This window comes from Tasmannia lanceolata, unplaced genomic scaffold (genome assembly GCF_043159265.1).
Source record: "Tasmannia lanceolata isolate RefF3 unplaced genomic scaffold, GAP_Taslan_0.1 ptg000029l, whole genome shotgun sequence".
Lineage (NCBI taxonomy): Eukaryota > Viridiplantae > Streptophyta > Magnoliopsida > Canellales > Winteraceae > Tasmannia > Tasmannia lanceolata.
The window spans coordinates 10,794,114-10,812,230 of NW_027518706.1; the positions used below are offsets into that span (position 1 = coordinate 10,794,114).

Here is an 18,117-nt window from a genome sequence, read left to right on the forward strand (position 1 = left end):
ACGAGTGCCCCCAACAATCACTCGTGAAATGTACTCCCTCGCGGCAACTCTCAGTAAGTCGTCCGCATCCAAGCGACTGGAGGCAGGACGATATGATCCGGTAAATGTAGAGACAGCCTCCTTACTTTTTCGTTAACAAAACCCTATAATTATAAGCTCATCCACATCTCCTTACCTTTTCCAATGTGGGATATTTTGCTTTTACATGGAACCCCCAACAATCTCCCCCACCATGTAAAATTTGTGTGGACAATCTCACCCCTCCACGTGCTGCGGTTGCCACACCCCGGCTCTGCTACTAGGAGTGGCCAGAACCGAACCGGAACCGAACTGTAAAAAAATATTTTTGGTCCGGTTCGGTTCCACTGATGAAGAACCGAAAAATTTCGGTTCGGTTCCGGGTCTATTGTTCTCGGTTTGGTTCCGGAACCGAAGAACCGAACTTTGAATATATATATATATATATATATATATATATATATATATATATATATATATATATATATATATATATATATAATATTTTTATATTTCTATTATACATATACTTAATAATATAAATTACTTTTAATATTAATAAGTAATAGTTAATACTATTCTTATAATAAGAAAGTAACTTATATTATAACTTTAATTAAAAGTTTTTATAAATTATAATTAATAATTAATAATTACCCATTAGAACCGAAGAACCGAACCGGACCGAACCGATTATGTTCGGTTCGGTCCTACTGTGTAGTACGGTTCGGTTCGGTTCTTACAGTTCATGGAACCGAGAACCGAGAACCGAAAAAAAAAATGAACCGAGAACCGAGAACCGAACCGGTTGGCCACCCCTATCTGCTACCACTTGTTGGGGCCCGGGTAGAACTTACCCTTAAAGGAAAAGTAAGAAGATGTAGACGGGTTATAAGGGCTTGGGCAGCCACCCCACTCCACTTCTTTAAGGCTAGCTTTTAAGGATGAATTCTACTCGGGTCCCAACTTACGTGATCAAATCCATGAGGGCGAATCCTTCTAGGCATTTGATATAGTAGTCATTGTTTATATTCCAACAAGAGGAGATAAGGCCCTATTTATTTCAAATTTTGAGGATTGATTTTTAGTCCAAAGATAGATTATTGGATTCAAAATTGGGTTTAATTTTGAAATTACATTTAGGTCCAATTTGTTTTGGATTCTGAGAACTGATTGTGAGTCCATAACTGATTAGTAGACTTACTGATTAGTAATACCTTCTAGTGCATTTTCACTTTATATTGCACTTCTTGATCGCATATGATCAATACAGGTTGTTAATATGACCGTTAGATTACGCTCGATTGTGATTCTACTATTCAAATTGACTCTTAATCATGACAGTTGGCTAGTGTAAAACTCCATCTACACTGTTTGAACGTGACTGATCGCCAACCTTTGGTCTGAATCACTCCAGATTGGGGTGCAACTCGGGTCAATTTTTCAGAATTCAGGTTGAGATTACCTTAAAATCAGGTCGGGTTTGGGTTGATTCCAATTCATTTTTTTAGCAAAATCTCAATCCGACCCAACCCAAGTTGCATCCCTACTCCAGATCAAGATTCGATCATTAGTTGGAGGGGATTTCAAAAACACAATTGGCGACCAAAATTAGAGAGCACTGGCAGGGGCCATGGATTATTGGAGGAGGCATTTCAATTGATTTGTCAACGCGCACTACCTAGGCCGCTTTCCGATCACAACCCTGTGATGATCCTGCTGTCTGATTTCAATGGTGGTCTAAGGCCTTTCAGATTTGACATGGGTTTGTGTAATGTGGAGGAGCATAACTCGAAAATACAGGGATGGTGGAATGCAGAATCGATGGTGGGGTGGAAAGGCTTTGTGGTCTGTAGAAAGCTGAAGTCCATAAAGCAGAAAATTAGAGAATGGGCAAAGCAAGCAAAAGCAGCTAAAGATTTCAGGAAGGATGAAGTCTTGATGAAGCTGGGAGTGTTGGAAACAAGAGACTGAAGCAATTTTGGGGGAATCGGACCGGCAATTGAGGGTAGAGTTGATTACAGAGTATGAGGATATTATCCGGAAGGAGGAAATCAGTTGGAGGCAAAAGTTTCGAGTGACATGGCTTAAAGAGGGGGATATGAACACAAGATTCTTCCATCGGATGGCTAATTCTCGAAGGAGGGTCAATGCAATCAACTGCTTATCGGTGGGCGGGAGCTTAATAGAGGAGAGAGAGGCAATCCGGAATGAAATACTGAGTTGCTACAAGAAGCTGTATACTGCTCAGCACAATTGGCGACCAAAATTTGCTGGCCTTGGTTTCAAAAAAAATCCGAAGGTCGAGCCAAGTGGCTGGAAAGGCCTTTCACTTTGGAGGAGATTGAAGCGGCCATCCAATCCTCAAGGAAGGATAAGGCACCGGGTCCCAACTGTTTCCCGATGGCATTCTATGATCTGCATTGGGTAACTCTCAAAACAGATACCCTTGCATTCTTCCTTGAGTTCCATGAAAGGGGAATTCTCAACAGAGCTATCAATGCAACATTCATTTCCTTAATCCCGAAACTAAACGGTGCGGTGGAGATCAACGACTACAGGCCAATAAGTCTTGTGCACGGGGTTTATAAGATTCTTGCAAAAGTCTCGCTGATCGATTAAAAACAGTAATGGGAGAGGTAGTATCAAATTTTCAGGGGACCTTTGTCAATAATCGGCAAATTCTGGATGGGGTACTCATTGCCAATGAAATTTTGGACTCTACAAAGCGTGGAGGGAGGAGTGGGATCATCATCAAGGTGGATATCTAGAAGGCGTATGACCACGTCGATTGGAAAGTACTCGAGTATATCATGGTCCGTATGGGATTTGGAATCAAATGGAGAGGTTGGATGATGGCTTGCATTTCTTCGGCTTCGTTCTCCATCCTCATCAACAGCTCACCTGAAGGTTTTTTGGGACCATTGAGGGGAATTCGTCAAGGGGACCCCCTATCGCTGTACCTATTTATATTGGTTGCCGAAGTCCTGAGCAATTTGCTCTCAAAAGCTGAGTTGGCGTATAACAAAGGTCTGAGGGTATCCAAGAATTCATCGGCTGTCACTCATCTGCAGTTTGCCGATGACACCCTCGTATTCCTGAAGAATTGTGCCAAGCAGGTATATAATCTAAAGAACCTCTTCAAATGGTTTGAAATTTGTACTGGTTTAAAAATCAATATGTTCAAAGGTGTGATTACGGGTATCAACATGGACCCTAACCACCTCTCGGGCCATGCTGACGTAATGGGGTGCGTGGCAACTACACTTCCCATTTCACACCTCGGGCTTCCACTGGGATTTGGGGTACCATCGAAAACTCAATGGGATCCGGTTGTGAAAGAGTTGAAAGGAAGCTGACTTCGTGGAAGAAAAAATACTTATCTTTTGGTGGAAGAATCACTTTAATAAAAGCTGCCTTGGCAAATATGCCCGTTTATTTCATGTCACTATTTAAAATACCGGTAGCGGAGGCGAAGAGGATAGAGAAGCTGCAAAGAAACTTCTTATGGGAAGGTACGGAGGACGGTAAAAAATTGAAACATTTGCTCAAATGGGAGAAGGTATGTAAGTCAAAAAGAAATTGTGATTGGGATAGGTATGCTAAAGCTAAGAAATAAATCCCTCCTCGGAAAATGGCTATGGAGATTTGGGTCAGAAAAGAATGCTCTGTGGAGGAATATTATAGGGAGGAAATATGGGGGTTGTTGGGGAGACTGGGTAAGCCGGGAACTACCCTGCGGCAAAGGGTCAGGGGCCTGGAAATCTATATGTTTAGTTCGTGAATTGTTCCTACCTAAAGTCCGATTTAAAGCCGGGAAGGGAGAGAATGTCCGATTTTGGTTGGATATCTAGCTAGGGCCACAAAAACTCAGTGAGAGGTTCCCGGATATTTTTCGATTGGCACGTAACCAACAAGCATCGGTGGCTGTTAACATTAATCGAAGGGCTGGAGCTAGAAATATGGTTTGGGATATCCATTTGAGAAGGAATCTAAAAGATGACGAAATTACTAACTTTGCAGCCCTCCTCCAACTATTGGGAGATTGTTATCTATCATCTCAAGTGGAAGATAGTATCCTGTGGCAACCTGAATCAGATGGAGTTTTCTCGGTTCGTTCATTCTTTAAGCAATTAAATAATGAAGAAGCTGCTGACTCTCGATGGGAAAATATATGTCGCCTACCTATTCCGCCGCGGATTATTGCTTTCGCTTGGACGGTATCTCACAAATGCATCAACACTCTTGACCGTTTAAAACAGCGCAGTTTTCACCTGGCAAGTAGGTGTTCCCTGTGCCATGATGCGGAGGAGACCATTGATCATTTATTCATACATTGCTCGTTTACAAACTGTATATGGAAAGCCATGTTTCGGTCATTCGGGGTACAATGGGTAATGTAGGGAGAAATATCTAACATTATACTCAACTGGAACACGGCATTCCATGAATGTTTGGGTGAGGCTTTGTGGAAACCCCTACCGGTTGCGATAATTTGGCACATCTGGAAGGAATGGAATAACAGAATATTTTCAGAGAAGGCTAAGAATTGGAGGTACATAGCTCTGGATATAAAGCTATCCCTGATCACGTGGGCAAGGGCAAAAAGGAAACTCCCTTACTCCACTGGGGTTGCCCTATGCAAATGGAACGTGGTGCTACGTGCAAGGTTTTAAATCTCGGTTTCGGTACGAAATCTTGTAAAAATTTCAACGAAATTTCGGTGAAATTTCGAAAATTTCCGAAACGTTTCACCGAAATTTCGGGTGAAATTTTGTACTTCACCGAAACGTTTCACCGAAATTTCCGAAACGTTTCACCGAAATTTTACCGAAACGTTTCGGCCGAAATTTCCTAAACGTTTCGGCGAAGTTTGGTACTTTTCCGACTCACTGTGAATTTCGTTTCATTTTCCACCGAAACCGAAATATTTCGGCCGAAACGAAACGTTTCGGCCGAAATTTAAAACCATGGCTACGTGAAAGGAAGACTCGGGCCTCAATATCGCCACAATGGAGAGCTCCAGAGGTGGGATGGTTAAAACTCAACTTCGATAGCAGTTCATTGAGTAATCCAGGGCCTGCTGGTTTTGGTGGGTTGCTTCGCGATCATACCGGCAGAACTTTAATTTCATACTCCAGATCAACTGGAACATGTGAAGCTAATGAAGCCGAGGCGAGGGAATTGCTATTTGGATTACGGTGGTATTCTACCAACAATTTGGGCCCTCTGATTGTGGAGGGGGACTCCACCAATGTGATAGCTTGGGCTACCAATCAAGGCGAAGGGCCTTGGAGACTACCGAACATTATCGACGAGATACAAGATTTGGTTAGATGTCTAAGACCACAGCTTGTTCACAGGAGAAGGACGGCCAATTCAATGGCGGACACTCTAGCCAAAGATGGGGTATATGTGATGGGAACAAATGTCATTTGTATTGAAAATCTAGGGTCTTTATAGGCACTGTACTGTCAGATCTCTTTTTTTTTGCTTTTGTAGTGGGACATCTTGTCCCTCCTTCTGATTTAATAAAATTCTTCGTTAATTTTCAAAAAAAAAAAAAAAATCGATCATTTTTTGCAATCCTACAGTCCAGATCACACTCGATCGATTCCAATTGTTGGTACGTGACTCGTAGAAATCTCGTAGTCCAGAGATCACACTTAATCAACTTTCAATCATTACCACACAATCCTACGATATGTATCACACTTCTTCGAATTTGAATGTGGGAACACACCTAGGCGTGATCCTGTGGCCTATATCGCAATTGCTCATTGCGATGATGCGTATCTGTGAAATGCAAAGTGCACCGAAAAAATATCACTAGTAACCTATAGCTCATTGCCCACACACAGCGCGCATGTGTGGACGGTGTATAGATACTCATCATTCATCAACCCCTTTCAACTCTTCTAACTTCCTAATATTGGACCAAATTTTTAGTCTTCTACTAAGCCCTTTTAAAAATCTTTCAAAAATACTAATTTTTTATTTTCAAAAAATCATGTTCAAGACTCCTTTGTTTTGAAAATCAGAATCCCCGACAACTTTCACCTCTGTTGCGACAGTGTTGTCACCCAGAATAAGTCATTCTCTCTTTTGCAAAGGGCTGGGATTAGTCTCAATAAAAAGCATGTTTTCTAGTATGGAACTAGTCGAATTCTTTAGATGTATACTCCTTGCTTCTATCACTTCTCCACATGGTTCCATCCTGTCATCCGGCAAAACATGAGGTTTAGCTTATAAATGTGTTGGTTGGAGCAATGAGATTTATTTGATTCCCATTACCTCTGCCTTTTCCATTGCTTGGCACACAATGTAAATAGGTTGTGCCCCAAAAATCATTTTCATAGGATTACTTTTTAAAAAATACGGGTTTATATGGCCACACATCATATAAAATCTCAATAGCAGGGGTTTTCAAATAGTAACAAGGTGTACCAAAGAACAGCCCAATTTTAACATGAACTTTGAAAAAAAGCCCCAACCCAACCCAACCCGAGTTAGTTTACACTCAACTCAAACGAAACAACAGCCTCAGATGGCTTACTTAGTTGGGTTTAACCCAACACGAGTAACCCATCTGACCTTTACATTTCCTCTCTTCTATTTAAAAAGTTCGAATTACTTCCACCATCAATGCATGGTCTTAGTTATTGTCACTTCGTGCAGTTAATCTTCTTTTCTTGTATTGAATTTCTTTCAGTTTAGCTTGGTAATATTTTCCGGGAGCATGTAATTACACTCCCCTTGCTTTGATAGATACACCCTTTCTCATTACCTTGAGTTTCTTGAATTTGTCCCCACCATTTCCACATAGCTGTGATAACACTATAAAGGAATGTCTTTGGTTGGGCCTTACAACATCAAACAAGATCTTATAAATGACTTCTAACTTGCCAATGTAAAGAGTTTGAAACAAAAGATTGCAGGTGTATCTATCATAACAAGTGGGATGGGTGTTTCAATATCATTACAGTGTTCATACAACTTTTACTGGTACAGGTTCAATGGCCCTCCACCAACATGATGTGATGTAGGTTCCGCCTTATGTCACTAATCAAAATACCTCCATTAGCTTTTGTGTCTGACCTGTCATGAATCAAAGGAATCATGACAGTATTCTGATCATCATTCGGAGACCAACATGTGAGAAGAATGCAGTGAATATGCAGTACGTTTTTGGTTTACTGAGCAAAAGATCAGCAATTGGACAAAGTGTGAGAGGAAAAGAAGCCAATTGGTGAATCAATAGATATAAAAATATTCACAAACATGTTACAAGTTATTTGAATGAAGTAAACATAAAATGAAGTTTAATTGAATAAGATACACAGGTTAATAGACATATTTTCTGGGCATTACGAACATAGAAACTATTCACAAATATGTTACAACTAAGTCTATCTTGGTAAGAAATGGTGGATCAATAGATATACAAATATATCACGTAAGGCTGGGAAAGTTGCCTGCGGTGGTAAAGTCTTCAAGGGATCGATCACGGGCTTCATCCTCAAGAACCTCTAAGCCATCTAGTATATCAGAAGACAAACCAATCCTGACAGCACAAGAGCAAATGATTGAAGTCAAGAAGAGAGGAAATACCAAGACAACCGTTGCAAAGGCTATTAAGCTTGTAGCAAGAATAGCATAGTTCAATCAGGGCACCAAGATCATAAAATCTTGCCAGAAATAACAGAGAGATTCATTCAACAACAAATACAAAGGATACTATTTGAAACACCAATCCTTATAAATTTTGAATTAAAGGGTGATGATATATTCTTCCCTTGTTTTGATATTTGATACTCCTCTCTTTATTTGAAACTTCTCTGTTCAGGCATTCAAGGCATGTTGATAATTGTATCCGCCAAAGATAAAAGTGTAAAACAAGTAATGAGTCAAAAATATCGGAACATGGAACTGCATATATCATCTTCAGTTGATTTATATTCATATGAGTATCAACTCTTCCAAACTGGTTTATCATTATCAATAAGAGATTTTGGTGTGATAAATTTCAAAATGGGAAGCAAATTTTCATCCTGTTTGATCATGATTATTTAACCCATCTCCCCAACACTACTATTTAGTTAGAATATGAATCTCTTACATTAAATGTCTCCCCACCCCTATCACGTTATGGACAATGCATTCCCTAATGCACATGAAAGGGCTTATATTAAATGATGCCTAGTGTTTAGAAAGGCTACTGAAGCAGGAGTTCAGTGATCATCTACGCAATTACGAAATATGAAAACCATAGTCGTGAAAGGGAGTAGCTGACACGGCGTACGTGCGTGCTTGCGTAAAGCGAGGAGACACTTTATATTAGCCCTTTTAATTGCTCGTCAACATAGATTTTGTGTATTTTCATTAGTGCTGATGATGAAAAGTAGTTCTGTCATTTTTAGTTTTGACATGTCCTTAATGGTCTTTTGTCGTAAGTGGGGTAAATTTGTCATCGTACTTATACTTGGGCTGCTTATATAAGCCCCCCCCCCCCCCCCCCCCCCCCCCCCCTCTCTCACTCTCACTCTCATAATTAACTTTATTTTTTAATTTGAATGGAGAATTAGGTCTTAGATCTAGGTTTGAGTTTTGGAGGGAATTTTCTCCCTTGTAAGGAGTTCAATGTTTTAATTCTCATGGAAGGATGAGGATTACAAGCTGGACTTTACAACTCTCTCTTAATTGAGACACTATTCCTTATTAGAATCAAGGATCTACTTCTAAATTCAAGATCCTGCATCACCACACAAGATCCATGATCATTCCAAAGGCATTTTCATGGAAGAATTGCAAAGGCATGGAAGGAGAAGGATTACAAGCTGGACTTTACAACTTTCTCTCTTAATTGAGACACTATTCCTTGTTAGAATCAAGGATCTACTTCTGAATTGAAGATCCTGCATCGCCACACAAGATCCATGATCATTCCAAAGGCATTTTCATGGAAGAATTGCAAAGGCATTCAGGAACAGACCTGAAACATGTGGTGCTGCCAAGGTCGCTGGAAATTGGAGAGTTTGTGATTTTAGGTTGATTTGACTATTTTATTACCAGATAAGTAAGTGCACATTCCTACTTGGTCTAATTCCTACAACTTCCTAAAATTTGGATGAAATTAAGGGCATGTTTGGCTACCATGATTCTTTTCATGATAAACTGGTGTCTCAAAGCGGTGAGAGAGGGGTAGGGTGGGTGAAGTGGCTAAAAATTAGGAAATAAAAATCAGGAAACTGGTGTCTCCAAGTGGTGAGAAGTGGCTAAAATAGGATCGAATTTTTCCTGATTTTAAGCCACTTCTTACCCTCATCTCAATTGTGCCCTCTAAAAACTCTCGTTCTCCCACCCGCCCTACCCCTCTTTCACCACTTCGAGCCACTGGTTTATCATGAAAAAAAAATTCTGACTGCCAGGCATGGTCTAAGTGAAGGGAAGCAGATCTGCGTATGGAAACAGAACCAGTTTATAAGTTTCTGCTCCAGCCTTATTTTCTGGACAATAAATCTTGCACCAACTGGTTTTTAGCTACAGGATGTTAGTGTCTTCAAATACACAGAAACTTGAGGATTACAAAGATTAAATTCAAATCACTAAAGAAGTTGACCCACTATAGAAAGTGTAGAATTGGATCTGAGACTATCTGACTTGTTGATGAGAATGCTTAGGCCGAAACAATTTATGGAATATCCACGTCTCGTATTGAAACAAACCGAAAGTGGTAGCAAAAGTACTAGATCTGATCTGCGTCAAAATTTTAGACCTGTGTACTAGATTGACAGTTCACTTGCTGAATCAACTGAGGAATTATACAGTTTCAGCACCACCAAATTCAAGACACTCACAAATTGAAGCTAAAAAGAAAAAAGAAAAACTCAGACATGAAAACCTTCAGGAATGAAGATATGAAGTCACCTAGGATTTCTAGACCCAAGTGAATTCTTTGTTGGTAAAATTTGTAATGAAGGATTTTCCTAAAGTAACGAGCCTTGAGAACAGCAATTGTTCATCCATTATAGGTTAGGTCACCTACAGACCAAGAGTAATTCTCACGTTTGAATTGAAATGTCGATCTCCCTCTTGACACATTGTTCAGTCTTCTGAATTCAGTTGCTGCAATGAATATTGAAGCATAACCTAGTTGAAATCTCACTGGTCATCAGCTGCTTCTGTTCATTTGAACTTGACAGTTTTGACACTCCACAAATCCTGGTGGGAGTAAGATACTTGGCGGCTTACCCACACTTAGCCAAGAAGCTATTTCTCATTGGTCTTCCTTGAGCCATTCACAACAGTTACTCCTCAAGTACTCCTACATTGGTAGGTGTGGGTGTGGGTGTTGGGGGTGGGGGGTGTTCTCTAGCCAGCATCTAGATCATCACAGTTCAAATTCTTGCACATGTTAATTCATCCTTGCATCACTGCAAATTAAACTACATCAGCATCTAAAGAAATTGCTCCTACACAAGCTAATTCACCATTGTTTGGTTCTCCCCCCTCAATTATCACTTTCTCAAACAGCAAAGAACTTTTAGAATGATCATAACAGAAAGTACGGCAGGAAAGTAAGGTGATAATAAAGGCTAAAGTGTTGACCTACTGAGACACACTAGTTCGGAAAATTTGATCAACTAAATTATTAATGAAAGAAACTTTCAAACAGTATAAATAAAAACTATAACACTCAACAAGAAAGTTTGATCATATATGGCCAAAATAATTGGTTGATAATATGAATTTCAGAAATGAATGAAATCAAAAAAGTAAAAGTTATACCTTTTGCCCAAAGATAAAGGTGTAATAGAAGTCATCTCAGCAGGAAATGTATCGATATGGGCATTCTCCGAGGAGAAATCTCTTAGGGCCATCACTTCATTATCATGCATTGAGTAATAAGATGCCTTGCACAGTGCTGTACAATCAATGTAATTTAACCAGTCATCTTCCATATAATGCTTCTGAAGATCCTCTCCAAATTTGGTTTCAGCTAGAAGTTCATTTACAAGATTGTCAGGTAAGTTATGTAAATCATCCTTGTGTATGTCATTTTCGTCACCATAGTCTGGGTGTTGAAGAATCATCTCAGCAGCAAATCTATCAACCTCACGCATGCCATCTTCGTCACTATTTACAAGCTTGTCAGGTAAGTTATGTAAATCATCCTTGTGTGTATCATTTTCATCACCATAGTTTGGGTGTTGAAGAATCATCTCAGCAGCAAATCTATCAACCTCACGCATGCCATCGTCGTCACCATATAGAGCCATCACTTCTTTATCATGCAACGAGTAAAAAGACGCATTGCAGGGTGTTGCACAGTCACTGCATATCAAAGATATAATATTTCAAATATTATAAGGAAAAAGAAGTTTGATCGTATGAGGCCATAAGAATTTGTTGACAATGTGAATTTCAATACTGAATGAAATAAAATAAATAAATTGATAAGTTATACCTTTTACCTGATGATAAAGGTACATTATAAGCCATCTCAACAGGAAATGTATCTACATTGGTTCTCTTCGAGAAGAAACCACTCGGTGTCATCACTTCATGATCGCGCATTGAGTAATAAGATGCATTCCAAGGAGTTGTACCATCACTACACATCAACCCATTGTCTTCTGTACAATGCTTCCTATGTCTTATTGTAGACTGAATATCCTCTCCCCACTTGGTTGCAACTTGAAGCTCATTTACAAGCTCGTCATGTAACTTATGCAAATCAGCCTCGAGCATGCCATCTTTGTCCCCATAGTCTTTGTGTTCAAGAAACATCTGAGCAGCAAATGTATCAGCCCCGCACATGTCATCTTCGTCACCATACAAGGCCATCACTTCTTTATCGTTCATTGAGTAAAAGGATGTATTGTGGGGTGTTGTACAATCACTGCTCATCAAAGATATAATACTTTCAAATATTACAAGTAAAAAATAAAACACTTAATAAGAGTGCTTAATCATATAGGGCCATAAGAATTCGTTGACAATGTGAATTTCAGTATATAATGAATGCAAAAAAGTAAATAAATAAGTTATAAAAAGTAAATGAATAAGTTTTACCTTTTCTGTGAATGTAAAGGTGCATCATAATCCATCTCAGTAGGAAATGTATCGAAATGGATTTTCTCCAGAGAGAAACCTCTTAGGGCCATCACTTCTTTATCGTGCATCGAGTAAAACAATGCATTGCATGGTGCTGTAAAGTCACTGCACATTAAAGAGTTGTCTTCATTATAATTCTTCTTATTTCTCATTATAGCCTGAAGATCCTCTCCCAACATGGTTTCGGCTTGCAGTTCATTTACAAGCTTGTCGTGTAACTTCTGTAAATCAGCCTCGCAGATATCCTCTTTGTCACCATAATTTGGGTGTTGAAGAACTCTCTCTACAACATCATCTACAGAACTGCTTCCAAAAGGAAAAACTCTTCCGCCTTCTGAGAAAACAACCATGGCCACCTCTGCACCAGAAGTTGATGCTAAACAGCTAATTTTTTTAATTAGACCCTTTCTCCTCTTCGAAAATGAAACATATCTACGCTTCTTGTCTTCTATTTTCTGAATCTCTATTCTTCTGCGACCCATTATTAGCCAACCACTTTAATCTGAAAATCAAAACAGATGTTTAGTGGGAGTTTAGGAGCTCTAAGACAACAAATGGAAAGTTAGAGAAACCGGAATCCCATATAATTACTTTTTTTGTATCAAGAATTTAAAAGAAAACAAGTTATGTAGACATATTATAATCATGTGATGAACCCATTATCAGCTAATCAGTTTAATCTGAAAATCAAAACAGAATGGTTAGTAGGGGATTAGGTGCCTTGAGAAAACAAATGGAAAGTTAGAGAAACAGGCATCCCATATAATTATTTTTTGTGTCAAGAATTTAAAATAACAATCTATGTGACATATGGTAACCCTTCAATTTGTGGCCTGTATATAGATAGTCTGAAAATAGAAAGGGAGAAGCCCAAATTCAGCACAAAAATTTACATGTCAGAGGGCTAGGATCCTCCAATTAGGGATATTTTTTGGGGCATGGCCTACCCATAATGGAGTCTAGAAGATGAATGGTTTGGATCATCAAATAGATAGGCCCCAACTGTGGTTTTTCATGCTTGTTTCTCCAAGGATAATAAGCATGGATATCATAAAATAGCTCATCTTGAAAACCCATAAATTTACCAAGTCTAGTAAAATGGTATCTGATGAAGATTTTAAAAAAACACAATCGTTATATGTTTACTGTTGCTCATAAGAACCGATGTTTCACAAAAACAATACCATACAAACTTTATCATCATTAGTGAGCATGTTTATCATCATTAACTGTGATTTGTTCAAATGGGCCTAAATCAAATTGAAAATGTAAAAGGTTAACATTAAAATGAGGAGATTTTATATGGTGTAAGGGCTTACAACAAAATGGTAGGGGCACCGCCCTTGATATTTGATCCAACAGCAGCTGACTTTTTGAGCTTTTTGAGGAGCTGCGGTTGGAACAAAAGTCAAGGGTGGTACTTCCACCGTACAAAAGGCCTTATTGTTGTAAGCCCTTACACCATATAATTTCTCTAAAATGAGATAATAATAAAAATCATTTGCATAGGTTGATCCTAGCCCTCTGATCTGAATGTTAGAGGGTTGATCCTAACCCTCAGTAGATCGGAGGGTTAGGGTCAACCTATGATAGTAATTTTTGGGGCACAACCTATTTAGACCGTGGCCCATCTAATGGACGGTTTGGATCATCCTATGGTGCGGGCCATACCGTACTTTGAATAAAGTGAGGAGTGCCCTCATCAAAATACAGTAGTGCTGATAAACATTTCCCTAATAATAACATATTACTGTTTAAACAGAGGATTCAAAAGAAACAAGAGCAATGCAGAATCCTCTGTTTTGCAGCTTTCCTTATGAAGTTAATGTGGCCATGCCTCCCATGTCCCATCCTCTGTTTAAACACACACACACACACACACACACACACACACACACACACACACACACACAGAGAGAGGTTCATATAAAAGACAAGTTAAAAAAAAATACCCATTGAAGATTAGAGAATCACACGTTGAACAAAATAGAAACAGTGTTGAATTAACAAGAGAGAAAAGATTTATATAAGCATGGGCATCATAAAATAGCTGATCTCAAAAACCCATAAATTTACCACCAAGTCTAATAAAATGGCATCTGATGAAGATTTAAAGAACACAATCATTATATGTTTGTTTGTTGCTCATAAGAAACGATGTTTCACAAAATAGTACCATACAAACTTCATCATTATTAGTGAGCATGTTTATCATCATTAACTGTGATTTGTTCAAATGGGCCTAAATCCAACTGAAAATGGAAAAGATTAACATTAAAATAAGATAATAATAATATATTACTGTTTAAACAGAGATTCAAAAGAAACAAGAACAATGCAGAATCCTCTGTTTTGCAGCTTTCCTTAATTACAATTAGAGAGAGAGAGAGAGAGAGAGAGAGAGAGAGAGAGTTCCATTTTTTCAATAAAAATATAGAGACATGGACAAATACCCGTTTATGAAAAGAAGGTAGTAAGGAAGATTTATATAAAATACAAATTTAAAAGAAAACCTAAATTACCAAGAAAAGAAAGGAGAAAGGAAGATTCAGACAAAAGACAAGTTCAAAAAACCCTAGAAAACACGAGAGATAACAGAAAATACAGAATGAAGATTAGAGAATCATACATTGTACAAAATAGAAACAGTGTTGCATTAACAAGAGAGAAAAGAAACATACCCAAATCACAGAAATTGATTAGGGTTTACAGAAATCTCAGAGAAAGGGATTAGGGTTTACAGAAATAGCAGAGAGAGAGAGATAGAGAGAGATTTTGTTAGAAGCGGGAAATCTCGGGCATGTATGAAAATGCTAGAGGTCTTCCCAGAATATACGTGGCACGAGATCAGACCGTTGATCAAATCGCGACTCGCTAAAAACTGACAACAGTAATTTTATTGTCCGTTAAAGTTCACGAAAGACAGCTGGTTTATGGCTGGACTTTGGCCTTAGAACCTGATCTCGACCGTACACGTGGCAGTTGAGGCGGTGATGTTTTCGCGCTTTACTTTCGTGTGTCCGGATGAAAATGAAATGGGGAAATTGGCAGTTAGTTTGGGCTACTGATATTATTGTCATTGTCATGTTTTGATAATTACACTAAATCAGCTTGTGTTTTTCTTTTTAAATGGGCATTTAAGAACGTCTTTTTGGAATTCTAAAAAACTTTTACACATTGTTAAATAATAAAAGACAAGATAAGTTAGTGCAATTATTAAAACATGGCAGTTCCAATATCAGTACCTTAGTTAAGTGGACTTTCCTGTCCGACCGATCTACAAGGGATCCCACGATTTCTTTATCATCCAAACCGTTTATTTGCCCCGTTCCACTTTGAATGGGCCCGCAACTATATACAGAAAAATATTTTCAATGGAAAATTTTTCTTCGGAATTTTGTTTTCTCTTCACTGTTTAGATAAAAATGATATGACTGTAGTTAATTTGAGGAATGATAGAATGAAGGGTGCCCTTGCAAAAATCAGCTCCAAGGGCGCCCCTATTTGTTGATTTATGCAAAGTCAACGCGTTTTCCTCTTTTTAGGCGCATTCCTCTTTTTTCGGCACTGCATTTTGCATTTACTCGCAACAGAGGTGAAATTAACTTTGTGTTACTAATATATGTAAATTTGGCCATCATAAATATAACATGAGGAATGATAGAGGCAAGAGCAACCTTGCATAAAGAGCCGGAATAGAGCTTGTGATTGGATCCACTTAATTAAGTGTAATTGATTTTACTTTCTCAATTGAGAAGAAGATGAGACATTCGTGCCAATTGAGGAGAAGATGGGAGAGCACCACTTAAGATGGTTTGGACATATCCAACTTAGGCTTTTGGATGCTCCAGTGAGAAGAGGAGACTCGTGTCAAATTGATGGAGTAAAAAGAGGTAGGGGCAGATCGAAAACAAATTTGGTAGAAATAGTGAGAAAAGACTTGATAGCTAGGAACATAACTGAGAACATGACATTGGATATGATAGAATGAAAGAAAATGATCCACGTAGAACAACCCAACTAGAGCCAGGATTAGAGCCGAGTAGATTCGTTTTACCTTCTTTGTGAAATTTTTCTAAAGGATTCATTTAGCCAACCCCAACTAGTTTGGGACAAAGGCACTGTAAAGTTGAGTTGAGTTGGGTTGATTTTACTTTCTTTACTGATTTTAAAAAGTAACCGAAATGACGTGGATCCAATCAAGAGCCCTTTTCCGGCTTTTCATGCAATGGAGCCCTTGCCTCTATCATCTGTTATATGTGAATTTAGCTGTCATAAATATAGCAGATAATTTATATGATGTGTGTCCGTATAAACCTGTATTTTTCAAAAGGTACAGTATGACCCACATCATAGGATGATCCAAACCGTCCAATTTTTGGGTACGAACTTAAAAGAAAAGGCCCAACCCAACCCAACCCAACCCGAGTTAGTTTACACTCAACCCAAAGGAAACACAAGCCTCAGGGTCAAATGGTTTACTTAGCAGGGCTTAAGTGCTTAACCCAACACGAGTAACCCTTCTGAACTTTACACTTCCTCTCTTCTACTTTAAAAGTTCGAACCATCAAGGCATGGTTTTAGTTATTGTCACTTCGTGCCGTTAACCTTCTTTTCTTTTCTTTCAGTTTGGCTGGGTAATATTTCCGGGAGCACATAATTACACTCCCCTTGCTTTGATAGATACACCCTTTCTCATTATCTTGAATTTCTTGACTTTGTCCCCACCATTTCCACATAGCCGTGATAACACTATGAAGGATTGTCTTTGGTTGGGCCTTACAATATCAAACAAATCTTGTAAATAACTTCTAACTTGCCAATGTAAAGAGTTTGAAACAAAAGATTGCTGGTGTATCTAACATAACAAGGGGACGTGGGTGTTTCAATATCATTATCGGTACAGGTTCAATGGGCCCCAAAAACATGATGTGATGCTGGGCCCACCTTATGTCACTAATCAAAATACCTCCCTTAGCTTTTGTGTCTGACCTTGTCATGAGTCAAAGGAATCAAGAGAGTGTTCTGATCATCATAGGGAAATCTCGAACATATATGAAAATGCTACAGATCTTCCCACAATATACGTGGCACCCGATCAGACCGTTGATCAAATCGCGAATCGCTACAAAACTACCAACGGTAATTTTATTGTCCGTTAAAGGTCACGAAAGACAGCCGGTTTATAGCTGGACTTTGGCCTTAGAACCTGATCTCTACCGTACACGTGGCATTTGAGGCGTGGATGTTCGCACTCTCCAGATTCTTTTTTACCCGCTTTACTTTCGTGTGTCCGGATCAAAATGAAATTGTGAAATTGGCGGTTAGTTTGGGCTACAGGCTACTGATATTGTCATTGTCATGTGTTGATAATTGCACTAACTCAGCTTGTGCTTTTCTTTTATAATGGGCATTTAAGAACTTTTCTTTGTAATTGTAATAACCTTTGAAACATTGTTAAATATTAAAAGACAAGATAAGTTTGTGCAATTATTAAAACATGGCAGTGCCAATATCAGCACCTTGGTTAAGTGGGCTTTCATTTCCTACCGATAAGTTTTATATTTTTTCATACGTACAAAAAAAAAAAATTAGAAACATTTTTCCTTTCCAAACTTTTCCAGAAAATTCTTAAACCCTAAGAAGGTTGGTTCAAGTTTTCTTTTTAACCTGTGTAAAAAAAAGTAGGAAAATTTAGAAATATTTTTCCATCCAACTTTTTCCCAAAAAATCCTGCAATCCAAACAGGGTCTCACAATAAACTGGACATGTTTGGCAACAACAAAAAAAATATTCCGTGGAAAATTAGGATGATCATATGGAGATGATTTTTATGTAAGGGGGTGAAAATATCATCACCCAAAACTAATTCTAAATAGAAAATTTCTTTTAGGTAGTTCTTAAATGAATTCTCTCTCCTTTACTCCTTAATAGTAGCTCTTAGCAGCTCTTACACAGTTGGGCCTATGAATACTCCATGGA

At 38.6% G+C, this 18,117-nt stretch overlaps 1 protein-coding gene across 1 annotated transcript; it reads right to left on the reverse strand.

The window, feature by feature from the left end:
- Nucleotides 1-7,255: 7,255 nt before the first annotated feature.
- Nucleotides 7,256-14,928, reverse strand: LOC143859195 (uncharacterized). Its single transcript, XM_077369887.1, has 5 exons — nucleotides 14,817-14,928; nucleotides 12,094-12,637; nucleotides 11,486-11,920; nucleotides 10,807-11,352; nucleotides 7,256-7,582 (listed from the first exon to the last, which is right to left on the reverse strand). Exons 2-5 carry the CDS (start codon nucleotides 12,615-12,617, stop codon nucleotides 7,471-7,473), a joined length of 1,617 nt encoding a protein of 538 aa, XP_077226002.1. The 5' UTR covers nucleotides 12,618-12,637; nucleotides 14,817-14,928; the 3' UTR covers nucleotides 7,256-7,470.
- Nucleotides 14,929-18,117: the final 3,189 nt, after the last annotated feature.

Excerpts from the sequence above, each read along its gene's own strand:
- LOC143859195 (XM_077369887.1), bottom strand. The coding sequence starts at position 12,617 with ATGGGTCGCAGAAGAATAGAGATTCAGAAAATAGAAGACAAGAAGCGT. Across the intron at positions 11,353-11,485 it reads CCTTTATCATCAGGTAAAAG|TGACTGTGCAACACCCTGCA; the intron begins GTATAACTTATC and ends TTTGATATGCAG. Across the intron at positions 7,583-10,806 it reads CCTTTATCTTTGGGCAAAAG|GATTGGTTTGTCTTCTGATA; the intron begins GTATAACTTTTA and ends TTGTGCTGTCAG.